The sequence below is a fragment of the Amblyomma americanum genome, chromosome 1 (assembly GCF_052857255.1).
Source record: "Amblyomma americanum isolate KBUSLIRL-KWMA chromosome 1, ASM5285725v1, whole genome shotgun sequence".
In the NCBI taxonomy this organism is placed as follows: domain Eukaryota; kingdom Metazoa; phylum Arthropoda; class Arachnida; order Ixodida; family Ixodidae; genus Amblyomma; species Amblyomma americanum.
Window position 1 is genome coordinate 500,233,483 of NC_135497.1, and position 25,823 is coordinate 500,259,305.

The window sequence follows — 25,823 nt, forward strand, 5'->3', positions numbered from 1 at the left end:
GCTAAAAAGGACTACCTGGCTGACCTACAAAACAGTGATAAAGAAATATGCCATCTCAGCGGAAAGGAATTGAGGAGGTGGGGAGGGTAAAGCGATGGCGATTGTGGGCTTGAAAGGCTGTGTGTGGCTGATGCCTTGTCTAGGGGATGTATTCTCTAAAGTAAAATCTAACCAGCCTGAAAAGCCCTTTCTCGGGTTCACAGCGCTCTCCTTGTCTGGAAACAAATCGCACTACGGATACATTGATCACTCAGTTGCGAAATTCGGCATTGATAATTGCAGGAGCACACGTTCTAGCTTTTTTTCAGTAAAGAAATGCGCCAGCGTTGAGAATGCGCAACGCCACGAAGGAATTAAAAACGCACAGGCAACATTCGCAATTGGGAAAAAAAAATAACACCAGTCATTCTACTTTATCAGTGCTCTTAAATCTAAGCGCTTCCACCAACTAGCACGCATTGCAACCTTTGCCAGCTAGACTTTACTTCAAGGGCCCTGTGCTGGAGCGGGCTACTCTTAGACGAAGGGCCTGATCAGAACGCAGAAAGCACGGTTAAAGAAGCTGCTTTCTTTCTATCGCTCCCTTCTTTCTTTCAGCTCCGATTTGGCGACCAGGAGTGACCTGTTATCCCATGCAAGAGCGACTGTGGTGGAAATTTGGATCCTGAAACAAGGACACCACCCACAATTTGCATTTTTTGTTCTTTATAGCTCCTTTCTGTTAATGAATATTTTCTGCTACTATGCGCGGCTCAGGTGCTTCCGGCCTCAATGGCAGATTCGGCTGGTAGGAACATCTTTTACTTCCATTTTTACTTTATTATGAAAAGAAAAGCCACTAATAATTGCCAGGAAGGAGAGAATGAAATTTGCAGAGGAGGATGGGCTTAATGCAAAGCTACCCCGCCCCCCCCCCCCCCCGCACACACACACACACCCCGGCTGGTAGGACACTACACTCGCAGACAGCTTTTCGTGGCTATGCAGCCAACTAGTTAGGAAAGTGAAGGAGGCGCGCTTTTGTCCACCAACAGTGACCCCCCCCCTCTACAGGTCATTTGTTGTCTCCAGGGGTGCAGGGGGATGAAGGGGGAGATGGTGCAGGCTCACTAAGGCTGAGATAAGTCACTCCCCGTGATAATGCAACAAAGCTATGTCCTTAGCTCCTTTCCTGCTTAGCCTTGGCTCCATAGCCACAACACCCCCCCCCCCCCTTCTGTCCGCGAGTATATCTTTGTTCGTCTTCCCGGAATACCGAGTTGGGTCTCTTGCCCCCTCAAGTTCCTTTCTCCCGAGAGCCCCACTCTACACTGGGAGGGACGCACGGTCGCCCTGATTATTAGCTGCATTCTTTTTACCTCCTCTTTCGGGTACTCCTCCTTAGGGCCCGTCCCAGTAGTCGTGACGATCACAGCACCAATCACAAGGCTGTGCGTTTCCTCTTTCCTTCTTCATCAGCCGCTGTCTCCTCCCCCAGCCCAGAGCAATCAGTTCGGGACCATCGCTAAGACTGCGCGAGTGTCGAATTCACTCGTGTGCCTTATTCAAGCAGACATGGACAGGTTTGACGACACTTCCAGCAACTCGGAGGAGTCTGCGGACAAACTTTCAGAATATGCAAGCAGCGTCGGTGTGCACAGTCACATCGACGAGGCGGCCTTTTTAGTTCAGCGTCCCGGACGCAAGCCCATCGTGTGGGGCTACGACTCCTTCATCGATTACCGCCCCATCGTGTTCGTGGATCCGCTGCCTGAGCATCGGGTGTGCTTCCTGTGCTTTGAGGTACCGCCGTTCCTATGGATGATCCCGTGCGGCCATGTGATGTGCAGAAACTGTGTGACGTTTGACACTCAGGTAGTCGACTCCGCCGCAACAGCAACGGCCATCTGCCCCAAAGACAATACAGTGTACACCACAGCCGATGTCCAGAGACTAGACTTCAACGCCAAGGATCTGGGGACTCTACGCGTCTACTGCCCCAACCTCGAGAACGGCTGCACACAGAGCAGCGAGCTTCGGCACCTCGAGAGCCACTACCCGAGGCATTGTCTCCACGAACCCACGTCGTGCACGCGCTGCCAATCGCGGGACGGCATCCTCATCTGCAACTTCGCCTGGAACCGCTACAGAAGCAATGGAAGAAAGCTCGCTTTTTGGTTTTCCGAGTACCTGCCGGAGGCAGGAAGTGACGTCGTCGGCGATGACGCCCTAGTTCCGCCGTCGCAGCACGGGGCAGCTGCGAATGCGACTCCAGGGGAAATGTCGCGTCCGTCTGAAGCCCCACTAGCTGGCGTGATTGCGCGCAGTGCAAAGGTGGATCCTGAGCTCGTGGGAATCTACAGCCTGACCGAACTCCTCTTGAACACTGCGACTTCAAGTTCGCCACTGTTGTCTTCAACGCCCAGCGTCAGCTATGTGCTCCGGAAAATTGGAGGATAAGCCCGACTGGAAACGCCCTGTAGTCATTCGCAGATCTGCAGCGGCGCCAAAATGGCAACCATTGTGGTATGAGTGAACAGATACCCCCGTCTTGGCGGTCATCATACTTGGCGTCGACAAGAGAGGTCATGACTGCTCATGCCACTCTTTTGCATGCAGGTACTGGTCACTCTGTTACATCATTGTTCTGCATAAACTGTAGCTGGAAATTCAGAACTTCTTTTCGTAACATTTTTATTGTGTTTGAATAAAGAACAACGTTTGTTATTCTGCTTTTCATTACTCCTATTATTCTAGTAGTTCCTTGCACGTTGTTTCAGTATTGCATTCCAGCATTATGCCATTCATATTATCCTGCCTTTCATTCCAATTCACAATTATTGCTGCTTTTTACAATATTGCGGCTGAATAGACAATAAGGGACATTTTCATAGCTTAAGTGGATGTTCGGACGGGTTCTTTATGTCGATATTGTGCCCGAAAGCGTGCCACTCTGTTGACTTAGTTAAATGCATCGTGCGGTGTCTTTACTAGTGTAGTTCGTATCGCATTCGCGTATTAAACACATCACCTGAATTTGTCACGCAAATTTGATTAGTTGTAATAGGCACACCGCCGAATTAAGATTTATTCATTTTATGGATTCATTCCGGTAAATCCGGTATTATATATTCGGGAGCTAAAACCGCACTCATTAGTGGAGTACTTTTTTCTGGTAACCTGTTTCGCATGTGCTATGCGTGCCTGAGGAGAATGCTAGACCACGTCGTTTCACCTCCTCTTCCAAGGCACACGTGGTACTCGCATACACCACCCTAAAGGCCGATTCACACGACAGACTGTTCGCTCGCGGCCCGCGCATCACGTGTTCGTGCGTCACCAAATCAAGAGGCGTGCTGTCGGCCCGCGGACTAGACAACCAAGGAAGTTCAAGTGCTTTTCCTATCGCGGGAATTAGTGGCGGCCAGCAAAGATCCACGGGCCAGCTCTGGCTGCCGCATTTCGCTGAGTGGCGTTGAGCTGGCGCGCTGTCTTGACAAGCTGCACTGCATTCGCTACCATGACGAAGTGATCGACTCGGCTAGCATGACAGCCCAGGCCATTGAGGAATTGGACACAGGGCTACACCTGCACCATTCATTCGCAGACATGGGCCGGAGGAAAAACCAGTTTGACCAGCGTTGCCAAACGCTTTAAAATAATCTGGCAACAGTGGTACACCCAGCGCGTTGTCTGCTCTTTTGGTCTGTCGCATCCGCTTGTCGTCATCGGATGGCAGGCCAGTGTTTAGTGGCGCATGAACACGTGATGCGCGGGCCGCGGGCGAACGGACCGTCGTGTGAACCGGCCATAAAGCGATAAGAAGCGGGCTGGTATGGGATGAAGTCTCTTCGCTTTGACTGCCCTTGCTGCACAAGTCCAAGGAGTGTAGCACTTTCGCATTAGTTTTGCAATTGCAGCGCGCGCCTGCGGCACTTCCATCCCTAATTGCTATGCGAAATTGCCAGCATAGTGCAGCATGAGTTCTTGTCTGCTTTGCATTCCGGCTTCTCTCAGAAATCTGAAAATCTTCCGGAGATTTCGCGTGGCATTTCGCCAAAAAGAAAACGCTTTTCAAGTGCAGCAATATGGCCCTGCCCATGTGTTGGTTGGAGAAGAAATGACCGCAGTCGTAGTGAAATTATGACAGTTATTTCTTAACGGTTCGTGTCGTCAGAATTTCAAACAAACGTTCAAGTCGAGACCCATGGACAGCAATTCAGCGGATATTAGTGTATCATCTGCGTGTAGAGATGTTGCGACTTTTTTTTTTCAGTAAAACGACGATTGCGTACGATTGGCTCATGACAACCCTTCATTGCGAGTTGCTGAATGAAAATATTTCACGTGGATCGGGATTTTGGCATCCGTTGATGTCGATGGCTCGCAGCTGGCTGTACTTCAGCGACGACACCACTGCTACCAGCCAAATAAGTCTGCACTCGACCATTCCTTTTGGAAACAGCCAATTGCAAGCTGCACTTGAACCGCCTCAACAAGAGTCCCTCGATGTGCTCGGCCTAGCGCAGGCTGTTCTTTCCTAAGCGGCGGCGTTCATTGCGGCCACAACGTTTCTCTGCTGCGTGTTGGGAATGACGCGCGCGCGGCGCATTTTGGGCAAAATGATTGCGTGTTGTGCGCCCTAGTGCACGAAACACTCGCGAAATGACTGCAATATTTTGCGATTTCCAAGATAAGCCAAAAGACGACTCCTCTGGCTTGTAAGAAAAACAAGAGAGCCAACCAATTGGTCATGTGTGTGCGTGTGCTACCATTTCGTTATTTGTCAAGTTTGGCGTTCATATGCGTGCTTTTGCCCACGGCATTTACCCTTCGCGCATTGTTGATTTCTTGAATATATGTATGCACGTACAGCTGTTTGAATCTCTTGGTTACATACACCAATGCTTTGTGTATGCGGGCTGCGGCATGCGTATGGATGTACACGCTGTGCCATCGGTGGAACCAATACTTGTACACGTTTGGTTTTGCTTACGGGTAAAAGAGCGCGTGCACAATGCACTGGTATATGTACAAAGAGCTTGAAGCTTGCTTTTTTTTTCTGCTCGAAGCAGTGCGATTCCAGGGAACCTCGATCGAGTTTGTCCTCATTGATAACATGACGAATGGTAGTGAGTGTCGAAGAATTGATGGTTATTTGATCGATTAATAGAACAAATTTTTAGGGGTCAATGACCTGGCTAAGTTGAATAGGACTCTTGTGTGCAGGCTCCGAGACCTTTGTGCCCATTCTGAGCAAAGAACAAAGCTTGTGAAAAAAATGAGTGCTCATCCAGAGCATGGTCCTTGCTTTTTGGAACTCAAATACTGTAAAAGCCCTGTCATTTACGATTTCTGAAATCATTGCTTAGTCTACCACCTGCGTTCTACCTGTAAGTCTAGGTTAAAGACTGAGGAACTATATTATTGACTCTTTGTGCTTAATCAGCATATAACTTATGAAGCTAACTTCGCAAGAAGATGTGTTTATATGCTCAGGCCCAGCTACTTAGCTCTACTCAAATACACAGTACAGCTTAAGGCCCAGGGGGCACAAACTTAGCACTGCTATGACACGCTGTTTGCGAAACCATGTGCTGGGACTACGCAGGTGCTTTATCCAGGACAAAACATACCGAACAATTATGGGGAAAAGCATTTAACGTTTATGAGCGCAATTTTTTCATATATTGTAAGCTTTCACTACAACAATCAAGATATCTGCACATCTCCCTTCGGTAGGCTTGCATTCTTTTACTATTATCGTTTTTGCTGTCCTCAAAAGCTTTCCCCACTGGTTTTCTATGGCAATCTTAACTGCACGATGCGATGGATGAAAAGAATCTAAAAGAAGGATTTTGCGACATATGGGAAGAATGGGCCATTATCTTCAATATTTATACACCAGTATCTTAAAGTTCATCAGTTTAAAAAATCTTTGTCAACGAATGCTGAGCATGGTCATACATCGCAGCAAGACACTCCGCATATCAAATCGCTGCATTGGGTCAAGGAAACAGGTCATATCTTCGCTTCTCCAGCGTTCCGAGGGCATTGCTTCGGCTTCAACAGATTGAGCCCGGGTGTGACACAGCCGCAACTGTCATCCAGAAAAACTGAGGCATTGAGATGAAACCTTCGATGGCCTTCGAGACAAAGGGTTTCCCCGAATCTGATAGCAGTGGTCACTTTCTTCCACTCCTCTTTGTTCGATGGGACCAGCTGTTTCATGGAACTAAAATATGAGAAGGGCAGACAAAAATAAAAAGAGGGTAAAAGTTGTGCGCGATCTGCGTCATACTGAAGTCCACAGGTTAGCTATCTCAACAACTTTTTCTACTGAAGAAGCAGTGTACAATCCGGCTAATATGGCATCAGAAGATAAAGTGTAGCTTTCGTTTGAGTTCTAATCACATTCGTAGATGCTCACTCCAGGGTCTCCAGGTTGCGCACAAGCCCACAAACACTGTTGCGCTTTGCCTACCTGTTCGCAAAGACCGGCCGCCGAGAGAAAGAGCCCAAGGCATTGTCTACAAAATTCCATGCGCCGACTGCGACGCAAGCTACATCGGCGAAACCAAAAATTTCAAGGAAAGAATTCGGCAACATAAAAACGACGTCGGTAAATTCGCAAGAGAGCGCAATCCAGTGGCCGAACATTGCGAGGACTCCGACCATAGAATCAACTTTGAAGAAACCCGCATTCTCAGAACCGAAACAAATTACCAGAAGAGGCTCCTTCTCCAAACCACCCCCAAAAATATCAACCGTGCAAAAGGAACCTGCCCCCAGTATATGCCCAGGGACTTCTCTCTACCTGCAGTGCGACAGCGTGACTAACAGCCTAAACCCCCTCTCCCTCCCCCCGCGCCATTCCCGACACAGCTGTTCTTTTCACCCCCCCCCCCCCCTCTCCTCCATACTTTAAAGACGCTAGCTACTTCTCTCATACCCCTGTCACACGGGACTTCTTCACGGCCTTTGCCGTAAAGTTGTCTTATTGCACTAAAGGAGGAAAACCGAAAAGGAGCAGCGACGCTGCTACACGGCAAATCCAAAGGAGCTAGAACGCGGCCTCCGTGAATGCCAAAAGTCACCGCTGTGTGTGAAGCGGCGCTAGTAACATTATTAAATTAAAGCAGACGGTAGGACTTCAGCTAAGAGTGCATTCGTTTATGTTGGAAAAAGTAGCTAACACGATAATAAACGAGCGTTCTGACGGTGAGAAACGGATATTTTGAAACAAAGTTTTTTTTTTTTTCATCGTTCTCGGTCCGACCACGCTAGGCGCACTTTTCCGTTCGGCTCCTCGTTGTGTTCGAGAAGCGTGCTTTGTTGCTTGTGACTTTGTGCACACAAGCAAACTCAAAACACGCACACAACAAAGAGCAAACGAAGAAAAAACAGCAAAGCGAGATGCGCAAGCACGTGTGTCGATGCGGCTGCTGAAAAGCGTTCAAGTCCTTTCTTAGCAGTGTGGATGTCTTTAGTCATAGCCTCCTCTACGGTTAAGTGCACTGTAACGCAAAATTAACCATTGAATAAGACGAATTAGATATTGTTTACGGTTTCAAAACTAAAAATTGCGTCAATTTTTTATTCTTTGAGGTCGCTAGCTGGCGCTGCCGTCTGGGTTGCTCCTTTAAGCAACTTTAAGGCCGCTGACGGCCGCCTTTATTGCTACGGAACTTTATCGCAAAGGTCTCGACGCTTTGCCGTGTAGATGCGCGTCACGCGCCTTTGGGGCAAATGACCTTAATTTCTAAGGCTTTACAAGTGCCCGTGTGACAGGGGTATCAGTCACCGCTGATGAAGGAGCCGAGTGGACTTCGATACGTTTAAAGTTAAAATTTCGTGCGCTGCAGTTTGGCGCGCGCGAGTGGTGCCACCTGGTTAACAGCGGTGGCGAAAGGCGGACGCAGCCAACGCAGCTCTCTGGTTCAGTTTGCAGTGAGCGAGGCGAGCGGTTAGGTGTTTCGTCCGAAGGCGAAAACAAACTTGGATAATTATGGGTGCTCTACCTAATGCTGTGTTTACTCAATGTCATAACAGCTATAAAAACACTGCAGTCAAAGTACCGAATATATTTAAACGCTTTTCTTGGACATCGTGAATGCTCGCTCATGCACAGAGGGTATGCTGGAAATGAGTGCACTGTGGAATTAAATTCATGAGAGTGAACTGGGAAAGGGTTTACATTGACTGGGGTGTTTAGAACGTGACATCATTGGTAGGAGCTGCTTTATGTCTTTATGTAGATCGAAGGAAATGCGTTCAGTCAGTCACAGGAAATGGTCTACGGTGAAGTTCTTGGAGCTACCATCTGAAGTTTAAGTCTTCGTTTGTTATGCTCATCTGTGGTTCAGCGTGTCAATTTTGTTTCTAGTTTTTTTTGTGCGTGTGTGTATGCAGTGGGAGCGATGTCGTACTTCTGAGAGTGCTTCTGTCGTTTTTCACATTGTTTCACCTAAGCTTTTGTGTATTTATTTGCATCATTTCATTTCTTTCAGTGGTTTAAAATTTTGTATCTTTATTTGCTGCATTTATGAGGTCTCAAATCCTGTTCTAGACGAATAAAAAGAAAAATAGAGAGTGGTTCAACTTTCTCTCTATATATATTTCTTGGATTTCACATCACTATACCCTTAATTTTGGGAATTAATCTTTTTATTTTAATTAGGTTTATCGTCTCAATGCAACGAAGACTATAAGGGGCGCCATAGTAGGAGGTTCCAGATAATTACAACCACTTGGAGTTCTTTAACGTGCACTGACATCGCGCAGTACGCGGGCCTCTAGAATTTTGCCTTCACGGAAATGCGACCGCCGCAACCAGCATCGAACACGAGTCATTTGGGTTAGCAGCTGAGCACCATAACCACTGAGCCACCGCGGCGGCCTTTCTATAGTTAAGTATTTACCAAAAGAGAAATACGACCAAAATAATTCATGTAATTGGTGTCTTCATGAAATTCCTGAAATGAATGTCCTGTGGAAGACACTTAGCAAGAAACGCATCGTCTTTTCGTATGCTTAGAGCTATGCTTCTCTGAGAGGAATACACAAAGTAATGAAGTGTCGATCCTGCAGGATGTAGAGCACTATCATCTGATATATATATGTGTAGTAAGTGTGCGTTTTTCGCATTTCTAGCCGACCATTCACATAGTCGATGTCACAGTGGATGTAAATTACATAGCTGATTTCATTATTTGGGTCAGAGCCTTGTTTCTCAAACTGTAAAGGTACTTAATTAATCTCAATAAGCTCAACTGCGCTGCCAGATATTGCAGTGCCGACGGGACTGCAACACAATCATGGTTGCTCGGAATCGGTGATCAGCTCAACCTGAAAGCAATTGAAACGAAATGCAGCAGTGGTGGCGTCAAGGCTTTCAATGCGTTGAAATCCGCAGAGAAGAAGGCGTTGACTTAGAATGGCATCGCGGTCAGTGCGCGTCTGCTATGCGGCGCAGGGCCACCACGGCCAGTCTCGAGGGGGGCGCGCGCGCTCTCCCTTCGAGAGACCGGCCGTGACTGAGCGTCCGGTTAACGCGGCGAGTGCCACGAGGCGGCGCTGGCGATGTGGTCGCTGCTGGCGCCACCATACCAGCGCACGGAGCCCATAAATGCTCACATCAGCACGGAATCTTTCAGCCGCAGAGCGATTGCGTGACGTCACCTTCGCTGCTTTCTACTCGACGCGTCAGCATACATTTTGTAAATGGGTTAGTCGATGATAAAGAACGCTGATAGAAATAGGCACCACACGTGCGCGCTGCGAAAGAATTTACACCAAAGTATCTACAAGTGTCACATGACTGCTGTTAAAATTCACAAAGAGCGAAAAAGAACTGTGTTGATGCTCAAAGCTTTTTTTTCTTACAGGAATACGAAAGAGGAAAACCAAACAACAAATATCAAGCGACGTCTATTCTCGGAATCTGTCAGCTACCCATGTTAGGACTGTCTGTCAGCAGCCCGCACCCGACAAAGGCCGAAGGGTGCAAACCGGTCGCCATTAGTTCCGCTCCCCAGCGGGGCGTCTGCAGCCCCTGCTTGAAAAGTTGAGTGCGAGAGGGGCACGATACAGTGCGAACGCAATGCCTGCACTAATGTTCGTTAGTGGCCGGCCTGCGCTCGGCGCCACTCTTTCAAGCGGCAGCTTACCTGGTATGAAGAAGTTTCACAGTGCTTGCACAACGGCGAAGGTGGCTTTCGCCTTCCCTGTGCACGCCTAATATGCTGAACTTTCATGCGACTCCTGTCAATTGCTGAGCGCCGCGGTGACACTGTTGGGCGGATGCACGGATGGCCAGCATTCAAACTCACGGGTTGATTTAGCCGTGCCTTTTATTTTTCTTCCTAACATCTCGCTTGTCCTCGTTCGCGCGCAGGTGCCTTCGGGAGACTGCTCTGTCTTGAGCGCCTGCGGCTCAGCACACATACCAGCGGATGATGATGATGTCGTTGTCATACTCCGGAAGTTACATCTGAATCTGGAAGGTGCATGGCGGCCCCTTAAGAGCGCACAGGTTAGGGAAGGAACCTATCTGTGCTGTTCTCTGAAAATTTCTGTGCTCATTGCTGTGGCAACACTGGGCCCCGCTGGACATATTCGTTCAAAGCCCGGCCGGGGGGGGGGGGGGGGGGTGAAGTATGTGGTAGCGGGAAGGAATGCGATACTCAAAAGTTTTCTATTCGCTCTACTGGATACCGAGAGGGGGGGGGGGGGGCAAAAGTGGACGCCGTTTTCTCGTTCTGTTTGCAGTGCAGTCAGCTAGGCGAGCGGAAATTTGTTTGCTCCGAAGGCGAAAATAAACTTTTCTAATAATGGGTGGGGCGACTTCTTGCTTTGCTGGAAAGCTGCGTTACCAATGCAATAGTAGCTGTAAAAGCACTGCAGGTAAAGGTGCCAAAGATATTATTTTATCGCTTTCCTTGGAGATCGAGCATGCTTCGTCATGCACAGAGGGTCCACTGGAAAAAAAAAACAAATATTTCATTGTGGCAGCAAATTCAGGCAGAGGCTTCCGGAGTATACAACTTGAAAAAACAGCAGTTGGAAGCAACGGGTCAAGGCCGGCAGGGTGCCGAATTGGTTCAATGACCAATCCTAATAGCATTCCACACAAAGAAGTTCGTAAAGTGAACGTTTCGAAGTGTTCGTTATTTTTCGCATGTTGTTCGAGATCCAACAAGTCGATAAAATATCAGAGCAGATACTTGTGCGTGTGTTCGCTTATTCATCGCTTGAAAGTAGACTGAGATAAACTTTACAGAAATTTTATTCGGGTTAAAAAACACCATTTGGTTGTTTTCCGCTATTTTGTTTCCTCGGCAGCGAAAGACACCCTTATATTTAAGAAAATCTTTACGAAATTATTTCGCGACACTGCAATGAGACTTGCGACGTCAAGACTGAAACTAACTCCGCAATCATCTTCTGAAAGCGAATGGCAGTGTAGTGCGGCCTCATAGATGCGTGCTTGAGAAAGGGCTCCAATGTCATCCCAGCTACCTTGGCAGAACGACTAGAGATGGAGATACCAGTTTATAGAGAGTTAGAGCAAGTAGAGAGTTATAGCATATCGTTACCGCGTTTACGTTACCGTTTACCGTGTTACCGGACGCCGGATTTTCCGGTTAGCGCGGCGCACGCCGGAAGACGTTTTAGCGTACCGTCCCTCCCGTAACAAGTTACCGTAAGGCTAAAACGAGTGATGATGATTGCAGATGCCAAGCTTTTAATGATAAAAAAATACGGATGCATTGCAATCATTTCTATGAAGTGAAATGCCACGCTTTAATAATCCTTTTCTCTGCATATAATGACGCACCGACTACACTTCGGCTAACATCTGACTCAGCGGCTTTTCAAATGTGCCCGTGAAGCTAGACACGTTTTCCTACCATGGCGAGTAGGCATTTTCACTACGTAGACCTCAGTAAGCTTGCATACACAGCGCACATTGTGTTGCGAGCGCTGTAAAAAAAAGCACAACTACGACATCTGTTTGCTGTGCCGCATCGTATCTTTTTTGTGTGCTTGAATGTTGACATTGTGGCGCCATCTAGTGGCAGTAAGTTAAAGCGCGCTATCTCCGGGCCGGATGAACTGTTTATTTTCTGCAATTACTGATGAATATGCCAAGAGAAGTACCAGACTTTTTTTTTTTCGAAGAAAAAAATCATGAAAATATAGAAAAATGTTAAATCGGGCACGAAACTGAAGAGCTGCAGTGTAGTCGTTGTTATTTGGCTATGTACACGACATATAGTCAGGCTTAATTGCTCAAAAATCGGAAAATCTCAAAAACATGGCCTAGTTGTTACTCAAACCTCAACGTATGAGTGAGAGTTTGCAAATTAAAAACGAATGCCTTCATGTATAGCGAGAAGTGGCGCCGAAGAAAGTTGCGGCGGTGAAGTGTTTGGTCCGAAGCGGCCGTGCAAGGCGCCGCCAGGTTTGTTTACGGGCCAACGCTTAAGGCGCGTTTATACTCCGACGTAACGCGCGCGCGGCAAGGCGACGTCACCTCGGACAAAGCGAGACCCTCTATACTCCAACTGCGCTTGACGGCCGACGGGTTCGGCGGCTTCTGCGCACTGTGACCGCGCTGACGTAGACTTCGAGCATATCTCTATTTAAGGCGCATTTGCAGTCCGAAGTGTTCAGCGCGCGGGCGCGCGTCGCTCGCATTCGGTCGCGCTACGCTGGTTTTGCTGCGCCGGCCGAAGAGCCACCCCCTCTATTCGGTCATTCCAGCTCCTATAGGTGGCGCGGCGGCAGCACGACATGGCGGACACGGCGGTAATGGCGCCGATGTTATAGCGTGCGTCCCTATTGAAGCAAAGCGGCTTCTTGACATTGTGGCACCCTTGGTGCGATTTTTAGAGTCTGAAATAAGCAGCAGTACATGGTTGTCGGTTATTAATAAGTTCCTATGCTTAAATTTGGCTGCATTACAGGCGCGAATTAAATTTTTATCGATATGAGCATGGAATCGCTAGTTCGCAAGTGCCGCCAAAATTCCGAAACTTTCCAACTCAGCATAGTAATGTGCGACACACACTTTGAACTGTAATTTTTTGCGCGTTCATTTTCTTGTTCTTTTGGCACTCACCCGAATGCGGAAACTACTTTAACGACCCAAACAGTCTGACGCTATATTTCGTGCCTACACGAGCGCTGCCCTTACCCGCATAATTACGGTATGTGCACGATTGCGCGCTGATCTTCTTAGGTCCTAATTGAAAAGGAAATCAGCATTTGGTAACACTGGCCACGGTCCGCGGCGTAATATAACTGCACTTACCAATTACGGAAGAGATCAGAATCAACTTTTAATGGTGGGCTGCATCAAACAAGCCAGAAAGATTAAAATCCTTCAGCCTACAATTTCGACTCGTGTTTGGCTGCTTGTTTAGGTAAACTGAAATGTTTTACCAGTTGTCTACATTTTCTCACGAAGAAATTCTGTTCGGTGCTCCGTAATGTGGGTAGAGCTTTACTGCAGACTTAATTGTGTTCTACTACAGTCCATCTGCAGCGTACGCTGGTCACATATATGCGGCAATAGAAAAGGCAATGTAACTGTGATTGAAGCGGCAACCAAGGGGTCATTCGAGTAATACAGTTGAAATTAGCGCTAAAAATGTGTTTTCGACTTGCGGGGGAAAACGGTGTGATTGAGTGAGCAGAGGACAGTTTCCAAGAAGCGTTAGATGTTCGCATTGAGCATCATATCCGAGAAATGACGGTATAATTGTGAAGTTCTTGCCATTCATATCGCTATTTAGCCATCACGTTTTGGCCAGAAAGCCGTGTTTAATCTAGACCAGAATGGACTGAAGCTTGATAAAAAATCTTTGTTTTCTGCAAACGTCCGCATTAAAACAACCAATATACTTCATACCAGCTCAGTGCATAAGCACTGGACTGCTTTTATGCAGCTGTAATACGCAACGGTGGTTGCATGAACAAAGCACCGAATGGGTATGCATTACGACAAGGTGTCGTGGCGTCAACAGAGTACGCCGCTGAGACGGGTCATTGGGCTGAAAGTCGTTACCAACCTGCAGAATGCATTTAATCACTGCTTTTTGAACTCTTTACGTGTTGGTAGAAACAACATATTTGCTGTTAGGAATGTTCGAACATCGTAGAATAACAGAATATGCTCATTTTTGACGCGTATCTCACGCTGCAAACTACTGCGATTGCACGCGCCGCGCAGAGCGATCACCGGCTCGCCGCTTCAGGAAGAGGCCGCGTGGCGCCGCCACCGTCGCTGGAACGACCGAATACTTCAATGCGCACAGACGCCGCGTGCCGCTTCGGAGCATGCGCAGAACGACCGCCGCCTCGCGCGCCGATCGTCGACACGCTGGCAGTTTGAATTCCGTTCGCGCCTTTTTCTGCTTCGCCTCATCCGTTTCGTTCCATCCACGGCATTGCGGCTACTAATGAAACAATGCTCGGGTATTATCCGCGCTACAGAAACCTGCTCTCGTGTTACTAGTGCACCGCTTGCGGCGAAAGCGCAGGCGCTCGATGTGTGTCATCATCGTCAGTCGTTATAGCCTTGCGGTAAATCGTTACGGGAGAGACGGTACGCTAAAACGTCTTATGGCGTGCGCCGCGCTAACCGGAAAGTCCGGCGTCCGGTAACACGGTAAACGGTAACGTAAACACGGTAACGATATGCTATAACTCATTAATGCTTCGAGGCTAACCCCCTCCCTCCCCCTCCCTTTCTCTGACGTTTATAGGAGGCGGCGGCGTTGTCAACACTTTGGAGGAAATTGGAAACTACGTACTGTGGCCTGCTCTCAGAGTTCTCCGCGCACATTTCTCACTGACGATTGCTCGCGGATGTGCTGCTAGGATGAGGGTGTGAACCTCCTTGCCGAGGCTGAGCGGTGGATGGTTTGGCGCGGGCCGATTTCGAAGAATTACCAAAAGTCATCTAGGTTTCCAACTGCTCGTCGAGATCAAATTTTTTGTGATCGGATGCAGGGTTTTCAGGGCGTGAAAGATCAGCAGTGATGTGCCCAGAAAAAGTCAGGGTTCGTGCGGGTCCTTGAAACCCTTGAAAACCCTTGAATTTGAAAAGTTTGTTTTCAAGGCCTTGAAAGTCCTTGAATTTACGCAGATCCTTGAAAATCCTTGAATTTCCTAAGTTTTTATTCTTAATAAACTTCCAGTGATTGTATTTAATAAAATATCAACCAACCTGCAATCCCGCTGTGATATTGTTAAAAATAGAGTGTGAGTTTCGTACAAAGTGAAGTAAGCACGTGCCTAGCGGACGCTTGTGAACGTCAGGCCACAATGACGCTGGAATGTCCACCGTTTCCGCTCAACCATTTCCTGTGTACTTTCCAGTTGAGTAGATAAATGGCCGCCGCTGTGTGTGTGTGTGATTGCGCGCTCGAAGCTTGATAATTTGTGCGCGTTTAGCGCTTGCGTGTGCGGTTGTACCGACACGTTTTGTGCACGTGTAGCGCTTATGCGTGCGTGTGCGGTTGTATCGTCACGTTTTGTGCGTGTGTAACGCTTATGCGTGCGTGTGCGGTTCCGTCGTGACATTTCGTGTCTTTAGCGCTTGCGTGTGCGGTTGTATCGTCACGTTTTGTGCACGTGTAACGCTTATGCGAGCGTGTCTGGTTCCATCGTGACATTTTGTGCGATGTGTATGTGCGGTTGTATCGCGAGATTTATTGCACGTGTACGGCGGTATCGTGACATTTTGTGCATCTGCAGCGTTAGTGTGTGCCAGTCAATGTGCGTGCAAACAATGCCCGGAAAATGCAAATTTCAGAGGTCGTGGCTGAACAACGACAACTACCGAGAGTGGCTTGCGCCGGACATGTCATATCCGCACAGGGCAAAATGCAAATTTTGCTGTAAGTGTTTCGACATCACTGCCATGGGGGAGTCGGCACTAAAAAGCCATCTAAAAAGTGCAAAGCATAGAGAGCACATGCAAGCCGCCGGGAGCAGCTGCATAATAAGGAGCTTCCTGACCATATCTGAATGTCATGCGAATGGACCACAGCCAGCGCCATCGCAGTCGTCCAACTTGATGGATACAAGCAAGAAGCATGAACTTGTGATAGACGCAGAAATTCTGTGGACATTGAAGGTTATAATATCGCACTATTCATATAATTCGTCATCACAGGTGAATGAATTGTTTAAGAGGATGTTTCCAGACAGTGAGGTGGCACAATCTTTCACATGCGCTGAGCAGAAGTGCTCGTATATCGCGTGCCATGGTTTGAGGCCATTCTTTCTTACCTCTTTCCGGCGGGAGATAGAGAACAGCGACTACTATGTTGTCTTGTTCGACGAGTCTCTGAATGAGAATTGCCAGCAAAAGCAACTGGACGTTCATCTAAGGTACTGGGATGCATCACAGTCGGTCACCGTACGCTACTTCACATCTGTGTTTATGGGCCATGCCAGGGCTGAAGACCTGCAAGAAAAACTGCTTGGCACCTTAAAACCACTTCCGTTACATAAAATAGTGCAAATATCAATGGACGGACCCAATGTGAATCTCAAGGCATTCAGAGGCCTGCAGGAGCACCTACAGAAGAACTCTCAGGTGAGGTGCTTAGACTTGGGCAGCTGTAGCTTGCACACTGTGCATAATGCCTACAAGGCAGGTCTTACAGCAAGCAAATGGAGCTTGGACATTTTACTCTCAAGTGTGTGTAGGCTGTTTCTTGATGCACCTGCCCGGAGAGAAGACTTTGTAGCTGTCACTGGGCAAACTCTGTTTCCTCTGAAGTTCTGTGCACATCGGTGGATTGAGAACGTCGCAGTGATAGAGCGGGTTCTGCTTCTCTGGCCTGACGTCAAGAAGTATGTGGAAGTGGCAAGAAGCAAGGATGTGAACCTTCCCAGGTGTGCTTCTTTTCAGAATGTTTGTGACTTTTGCTTTGACCCACTAGTGGTAGCAAAGCTCAAGTTTGCACTTGCTATTGCAATGACCCTCCAGCCATTTCTGACACACTTTCAGACAGATAAGCCAGTTATGTTCTTTTTGGCAAAGGACCTTGAGAATATTGTGAGAAAACTGCTAACAAAGTTTCTCAAGTCTTCTGTTCTCTGTTCATCAGTGGGAATCACTGGCCTCCTGAAGATTGACTTTGAAGATTTAAACAACCATGTGCCTCTCGAGAAGATAGATGTTGGTCACACAGCCGAGCAGCTTCTTAAAAACCACAAAGTGTGAAAGCTGCATTTGCATTTCGCATGCAGTGCAAGCAGTTTCTTCTAAGTGTCACAAAAAAAGATCCTGGAGAAGAGCCCCCTGCGATATCCCATTGTGAGAGGCCTCTCTTCACTAGACCCCAGGCAGATGTCATCGAAGGCGGATGAGTGTGCGGAAGGCTTAAAGAAAGTTCTGGATGCACTCATTTCAGCAGAGCGAATCCATGAGCATTCAAAGGATACTGTGCTTGCAAAGTTCATTGAGCTGCTACAGGAGCGCTAACATGAGTTGCAGCTATTTGAAAGGAGCTCGCATACACTTGACAAGTTTTTCTATGAACTTTAAAGGTTGGCTCAGCATATGCAGAGCTTTGGAGGGTTGTAAAACTGCTGCTTACACTTAGTCATGGCCAAGCAAGTGTAGAGAGAGGATTCAGTGTGAATCGCCAGGTTTCAGTAGAGAACATGAAAGAAGTATCTCACATTTCACAGCGGATTATCTGTGATGCTGTACACGTAGCAGGTGGAATTTTCAATGTGCCCATCACAAAGGAATTGAGAGCATCTGTGGCTACTGCGAGGAGCCAATACCGTGCCTTTTTGGAAACACAGAAAAAGCAGGAGCGTGAAGACGCGAAACAGCGGAAGAAACGCTGCATTGATGAAGAGATTGAAACTCTCAGAAGGAAGAAAAAGAAACTAGAAGCCGCAGTTGCAGAATTGACAGCATCAGCAGACTGATAGGCAGAAAAAGCAGAGGTAACCAGTGACCTGACTTGCATCATGAAGTCAAACAGCCTAAGGAAGACTGCCAAGAGCAAGCAGCAGGAGATCTTGGACATCGACGTAAAAATTCAGGAGAAGCAAAGTGAGGCCACCTAAGGACTGAGTGAGTGTTTGCTAGGCTGATCTTCTTTAGCGAATAAATGTTTGCATCATCTAACACACTGAAAGTGGTCATCCGTGTAACACACAATAATGAGAAGTGGTCGAAAAAGGAAATATCGCTGGAGCCATCGTTTTATCTGAAGACAAGTTTCTTTGTTAAAACGTTGGCTCCAGCGACAATCCCCTTTTACAGTGAATTCTCATCATTTCACGCCTCTGTCTACCCCTGTACATCTGTCCTATTTGGATTTCTAATAGGGAATATGGTCCTTAAAAATCCACGCACAGGGCCTTGAAAGTCCTTGAAAACCCTTGAATTTTTGTCATATACACCAGCATGAACCCTGAAAGTGCTACAAGAACGACATGAAAAAAAATGGCACTTTCAAAAAAAAGCACTCAGATTTATTATTTCAAAGGCTGAGCGTATGAGGCGAACGCAGGTATTTGCTAAGAGGCCCGACGACGCATATGGTCAAAAGTTTTTATGAATGTTTCGAACGATTCTCTCCCTAGAATCCTTGCGAGGAGTGAAACTGCAATACTTGAAATTCTCCTCTGCCGCAGAAATCCTGATCTTGGAACGTCGGTGTCGTCGTAGCGTATCGGCGATTTTCGGTACTGGACGTGATAAGGAGATCATCATTGGCTGTTTTCATGATTACTTAGGTGCCATGCTTCATCTCTCACACTTGCAGTTCGTAACTGATGAATATTGTTAAAGAACCCCAGGTGGTCGAAATTTCCGGAGCCCTTCACTACGGCGTCTCTCATAGCCTGAGTCGCTTTGGGATGTTAAACCCCCTAAACCAAACCAAACCAAACCAATATTGTGACCGACACACTTAGCAGGAACCGGGAAGCAGAGCCGTTTACTGAGGCGAGGATCGCCGAGCCGCGCTCATTCGAGACAAACAAGACGCTCGGCCACGCGCTCGGAGATAAGATTCGGTCACCAGGTGGCGCCGGCGCAGTGTCAGCAGTGTGGCAATATTCATAATTTTTGAGTGCCGTAACCCTCATTTCAAAAAGCCAAATCTAAGCGACCGCGCCAATTGGGCGTTTCTACGGGGCACTAGGCATGTCAATACACTGATCAATAAATCAATCAATTATTTATTTATTCAATCAATCATAAACTAAGTAAAAGTGTGTTATGTAATTGATTAATACATAAATTTCATCGGACGACTCATTGATATCCCCGAACAATGGAATCAGCAAATGGGCATCATCGTTATTTTCGCGGATCGCTAATCAGTCGCCGGAACACCACCGTTAAGCTTAAAATACTGCCGCCGTAAACTTTCTCACCGAGGCTCTGTTGAATTTTAGGGGAAGTGCGGCGCTTTTAGGCCATGCCCTTTTGATGGCATTAAGGATACGAGAAGTAGGATATCACCCGAAGTCACCAACCACTCGTAATTGGAGCTATGGTTTCCGTCCACCATAAGTAAAAAACAATCCTACTCGATTTGTTTTATTCCACGAGCGAAAATTTCTGGCATCCAACTCGGAAACACCAATGAGACCTCAATATTTCAACAGTAACATGAACCGGTAATTTAAATTAATATTAAGGGCAAGCAGTTTACGATTGGGCGATTTTACGATTTTCTTCCGATCAGGCGGCTGGAGTGTCCTGTTCAGGTTTTCTTCTTACCAAGTTTGCAAGACAGTGAATCGTGTCGTTTCTGTCTGCCTCAATTATTTCGGTGCGCAAACGATTGCAGCAGCCTACTGCTTTGACCCCGCCGATGAAGACCACATCCAGGACGACCTCAGTCTGGACCACTGGCAAGATACCCGCCAACGTTTCAAGGGCATTCAAGAATTCCTTATTGTTTTCCGTAGCGCTGGTTTCAACTCGCGCGTATGGTCACATCTGTCGCTGACCATACGCATCATCGAAGCTATTCATTCTGCTCAGTTCCGAGCAAACACTGCATCAGTCGATCTTCCACGCGCGCTGACTTGCGCCAGCTGCATCGTCACGGTATAACTCAGCAGACATTCTTATCACACCTTCGTCGCAGTGACTGCTCAACAGGTTCTCGCTCTCATTTTGTCACCTGGATATATCGAAATCGAAGGAGACCACGAAATAGTTCGATATATTGATAATTTGATATATGAAAAATGACAACAGGAGGTAAACTAAACTGCAACCAAGAACCAAGAAAACGTCGTGCCTCCGCTATAGTTACGCTAAAGGTGCGATGACCGGGCTTTGTTGGTTGTTCGTGATTGTAGCTACGCGATAAACTTTTCCCGGATAAAGCCACACGTAAAATGTCCAGCGCTTTGCTAAAATCGCTAGTTACGCGTTTCTTGCAGCTACCTGGTTGCTTCATTGTAGGTGGAGAGTGGCTCTATTTTCTGCTAACAGCGACGTGTCGCCTATAAGCGTGCAGGCAACGAACCACTCGCTAGGCGCCGTTAGGCTTAACCTGCACTGCGTGGAGGTCGCAGCGAGCGGTTCTTTGGAACTAGCCATCGCCTATCATAAGATGCCTAATCCTGGTACCACTGCACGTTAACCAGAATAACTGGTCATTAAAACTGAGGCACGCTTGGTTTCCGCAATTCTTTCGGCAGCGAAGCAAGTAGACCATGCCATGCAAGGGTCGCCGCTGGGCTTTAGTTAGTTAGGTTAGCTTCACCGCGTGACAGCGATGTGGCATGGAGAATGAGTACAAGACTAGCGTAGGTCCCCCTGAAGCACACCCCACACTCACCTCGCCGCAAGGTTTCATCGCTCCAGGGTTGTGCAAGCAGCCACCAGAAGCCGCCAGCCGACCCCTATCCGCACGCGAAAAGTTATAGAAGAGGATGATTGGGAGAAGCGCCACTTCCAGATGCGGGGCGCGTGGTTAGATATATTGAACGACCAGAGAAATCAGAGTTCGAAATACTGCGCAACATTCCTAGACTATCTATTACACAGGATTTCGAAGAGGATAGTCTGTGTGTTCGATATATTCCCTAATTCGAAAAATCAGGCTTCGATATATCCGGGATCGACTGTAAACCTCTGCAACTCCTTAAATACGGCATTTTACTTACTGATCAGTGTAGTCCTCTTTCGGTGAAAAGCCGTAGACTCTGTAGGCGTGTGCTTGTGAAGCCACTTCCACACACCGCTCCTATAGCTGATATAGGCAGATCGGGTCATATTCTTGGCCTTAAAGTAGCCTCCTCTGCAGCATACCCCAAGGGCTGCGCCCCATGGCAAAAATGGACCTCCAACCTACGGGCCTCCACCCACCTCCAGCATCTAGAAGCTGCCCCCACTGAACCCTTAAGAGACACCCACATCCCACGCTACCTAATACCAAACTCAACCCACCAGAAGGCCAGGCAGCAGCAGAAAGAAAGATAGGACGGCAAACTCAAATTCTAGGACGCAATGGGAAGGCGACCAATCTTAAAAGTGAAATCTACCGCCAATACTATTAGCGCAGACTTGCCGTATCACGTCGTGTGACCGCCTGTGCATATATTTTTCTTGCCCTGCGAATACATATTCTATAAAGTACCAAACACCCTTCCACAAAAGATGCTGGAATGCATGAAACCATCGGCGCCAAAGACATAACCCAACTGCAGTGGGAGGCTCAGCTGTCATGCCGAGCGTATAGATGACCAACGTAGTCTGCTCGACCGCACTTAGGAGGTCGATGGCTCCCTGGACTAGGCAGACTGCCCACCCAGCGCGAAGATTTCTCGCCTGCTCAAACTGCATGAGGCTAAAATCGCATTACGAAACGATTACAGCCAGTAGCTGCGTTTACACGAATGCGAGATAAGTCGATTCCAGTACAAATTTTGGAGGGAAAGAGAAGGTCTTCGGAAGGAAAGGCTTTAGTCGTCCTGTACTCTCTTCCTCGACGTAATTGCACCTCCCGTCAAAAAAGGAACTGGAGACGGCGGCTGCGTTTCGATGGAGGCGAAACGCTAAGGGGCCGGTGTGCTGTTCGATGTCAGTGCACATTAAAGATCCCCAGGTGGGCAAAATATTCAGGAGCCCTCCACTACGGCACCTCTTTCTTCCGTTCTTCTTTCACTCTCTCCTTTATCCCCTTCCTTACGGCGCGGTTCAGGTGTCCGCCGAGACAGTGAGATAGATGCTGTGCCATTTCCTTCCCCCAAAACGCGGCTATTGGCGGGTATTTTCCTTAATTTAGAATATCAGCGCACGTTTCGGCTGCCCATGCAATGATTCGGCACGGTGCTGTCAGCTTGGAGTTGAATAAAGGACTGTCCGCTCACGCTGGCAGCTTATGTAGTGCGAAAGAACAAATTATGAAAAGTAAAACGAGCTTTATTTTTATGTTAGCTTCACACACTGCTGTTGCCCACATTTGCACAAAAGAGCAACTATTCAAATCCCTAGCTTCAACAAACCTGGCGCAAAAAATATGAAATTTTCCGACTACGGTTATTTCAGAACAAAACTCGATCGCTTCAGTTGAAGAAACTTGCGACTCACGTCGCTTTCACACAGACGTGCGTTATAAAGGACTATGTCTCATTTATTATTATGTCTCATTATGTCTCATTTCTCTTTTCGCAACACCATCCTTTTATTGATGGAAGTTCTATCAAGAAGAGCAGGGAACATAGAGAGCTCGAGTACCCGAAAAAGACAAACAGGCGGAGATAATTCCGTCGAGGTGCCGTCTGCAAACGAGCGCACACCTCATATTTTCGTCACGCAACCGTGTTGGCCACGGAAAACTGGGCCCGTTTGCACAAAACTCGTTAGTCGAGTCTCAGTCTAATTTTCAGACTCAATCGCAGCTCAATGGAGTCTTTATCTTCTGTAGCCGAAAAGTCGCATGCACGAACGAAGCCCAAGGCGGCTTCTACGCAGTCGCCGGGTTTCCTTGCGCCGTAGGTGCGATCGACCGCACCCATGTGCTGACACATGCTCCCGAAGAGCATGAAGCAGTGTATGTGAACCGCCACTTTTATCACTCGATAAACATGCAGCTGGTGATTGACAGCCACTGCCGCATCATCGATGTTGTCGCACGGTGGCCGGGCGGCACTCATGACGTGCGGATGCTGGCGAACAGCAGCGTGGCCCAACGCTTTGGCAGTGGTGTATACACAGGCTTGCTGCTGGGGGTCAGCGGCTACCCATGCAGGCCGTGGTTGATGACATCGTTCCAGACTGCGGACACTCCCGGAAAAAAGGCGCTACAATGCTGCGCACGCCCCAACAAGGGTGATTGTGGAGAGGTGAGTCTTGATGCTTCGGTGGAAAGCAAACTCAGGTGCCTGTAGATATAGTTACGCTCTATTGCGTATACGCCTTGTGGAGATGTGAGGAACGCATGAAAAGAACAAACGCACACAGCTCTATGTACGCGAGCGCACTCTGATGGCAGTGCGCGAGTACTCGGCCATGCCACTGTGGAAAAATATGGCATAGGTGTGCACTATTAGTCAGTTTTTTTTTACATTGTGATTATGCTGTTCAGACAATAGGACATTAACACAAACTACGTGAACCTCCCGTTAGCCCACGGACTGTGGATGTCTGCACCGCCCTAATTTTGGGCATGGTATGATATTTAGTTTATTCCGACTAGCAATAATTTCACTATGGCTGGTGCTCATAAGCGCACTGTGTTTTCCGCATTTCGTTGGAATATTCACCGAAGTGAAAATTTACATTACTCAGTACAAATGCGATTAACTTTCAGACTGTTAATGCATGGTGTACAGTTTACAGCTTTCAAGACACATATTTTGAGGTAGACACATGTATCAATATTTGCATGCTACAGTCATGTTTGAGGTTGACTGCGGCTGTTACAGGTGATACTTTGCTTTTACAGGACGATCGAGCAGCTGAAGCGGCGTTTCCACTGTGCATGGGGAGCTCCGAATGGCACCTCACCGGTGCTCAACAATCATCTTCGCCTGCTGTGTGCTGCACAACATTGCCAAAGAGTTCGCATGCAGTAGCGATGATGAATGTGTGCTACCAGACTTATCTAGGTTATAAGACGACGAGAATCCTATTTAAGTCTGGACTTAGAGGATCGCGTTTGTGCAAGCGGGCCCTGAGTTCCGGCAGGGCCACTCAGACAACACCCTCTATACTAGCTAAGGACTCTCCATATCCTCCTCTCTTTTGTGGCTACGTCATCGCACTACGACGGACCAGCTCTCGGCGCTTTCGAGGAGCGCCCGTCGTGCCCCCACTTTATCCAACCGGTCTCCGTGATCTTGGTGTAACAACGCGTGCGCGGAGCAGTACCAGCAGAGGTACCAAATTTAAGAAAACATTTTGATGTTTTTATTACTGCTTTGTTGGAAAAATATAAATTTTATTTTGTAAAAATTTATACTTTTTGTTGAACCGCTTATTTTGGAAGGTAATATTGTTTTTTGTACGTGGTTTTCTCATACTTTCGTTTTCGTACAGAGTGCTCGACTAGAAAATGCGTTCGCACTGCGGTAAATATCAGTGGTTACTTCATTTCGTGGATGTAGTTGCACGTATTCGCATTTCTGCGTTGCTTTTTTTGTGTTCGTGCAGCGTGTGTCACAAACCTCAACGCTGTTTCAGAGTTAGCACCGCTACGGTAACGACGTCTGTAGCGACGAGGAAGTACGTCGGTGCCGGGAGGTGTGTGTCCAGTGTGCCGGCTGTGACAATGCCTGGGCATTGCTGCGTAACGCGGTGCTGCCAGAACTATGATGGTGGTGAGCGTGTGCGAGTCTTCACCTTCCCTTCGGACCAAGCAAGAAGAGCTCAATGGAATAGAACTATCCACCGTTCGGACTCAGTCCAGGAAAGTGGTCGGTGGTAAGGAAACATTCCTTTAACTGTCGTTGTTACTCCTCCCTCAGTTGCATTGAAAACGCTGCGGGCAGCATGCTGCGAGATAATTCCGTAGTCCTGCCTCTTTTGGACCGGGTAAATCTGTAAAGTCTTAGCGAAATAGTATTGCTGACATTAAGTTCACACGACATTTATAGAAATTTCTCTCGTACTGTCATGCACCTGTCTGATATTTAAACTTCAGGTTCAAGAGCTTTTACTATCTTTGTTTTATTCTTATCCCAGGTCTGCGAGCGCCACTTTAAACCGTTCGACATGGTAAATAGAACAAGCTACACGGATACAAAGACCGGAAAAGTAATTGAAGGGGCGCTGAAGCTCGTACGGTTACGACCTGATGCTGTTTCAAGGATACTTCCAGACTGCCCGGCATATCTTCCTGCCCCAAATGCAGGCACGTCTCGAGAGGCCCCAGATGAAAAGAGGACGCGCCGAGAGGCAGCTGCGTTACAAGATGCCATCAACTTGTCTGTTGAAGCACACCAGGCGGAAGAGGAGAGAAACAAAATTGACCACATTCAGGCGCTGTTGAAATGCATACCATGTATCAAGGTCTCCGAATTCTGGACGGTGGTTTCCCAGCATGACTTTATACTCTTCCTTGATCTGACTGTCGATGGTGCCCCAGCAATCAAAAAGTCAGTTAAATTGACCGAGGACCTCTCTCTGAAGCTGTATTTTCGTGATGTCGAGGTCACCAAACTTGAAGGCGTGGAGATCATTCCAAAAACTTTGAATGATATTCGGTGCTTGACAGGTCTGTTGGATGCCGTTGAGAGCGCCCTGATAAGGCTCCTGCCTTCCGCAAACCTGAAGACAACACAGGTGGCATATTGAAGCTCGTGCTATCGCTTCTTGAAGACGCTAC

At 47.7% G+C, this 25,823-nt stretch overlaps 2 protein-coding genes across 13 annotated transcripts in view; one reads left to right on the forward strand and one right to left on the reverse strand.

Annotated features, from left to right (window-relative positions):
- LOC144116125 (uncharacterized) overlaps nt 1-25,823 on the reverse strand; it is a 203,171-nt gene that overhangs the window by 150,820 nt on the left and 26,528 nt on the right. For 6 of the 12 annotated variants that reach the window (XM_077650820.1, XM_077650818.1, XM_077650816.1 and 3 more), the window contains one exon: nt 25,629-25,765. The exons of 3 other annotated variants lie outside the window; for them this stretch is intronic. The gene's annotated coding sequence lies outside the window, so the exon portion shown is untranslated. Of the gene's footprint in view, nt 1-10,740; nt 10,959-16,141; nt 16,463-25,628; nt 25,820-25,823 lie in introns of those variants that run through there. 3 more of the 12 variants (XM_077650813.1, XM_077650812.1, XM_077650815.1) reach the window with 3 other exon arrangements.
- On the forward strand, nt 17,989-25,792 carry LOC144127850 (uncharacterized). Its single transcript, XM_077660818.1, has 2 exons — nt 17,989-18,073; nt 25,140-25,792. Exons 1-2 carry the CDS (start codon nt 17,989-17,991, stop codon nt 25,790-25,792), a joined length of 738 nt encoding a protein of 245 aa, XP_077516944.1.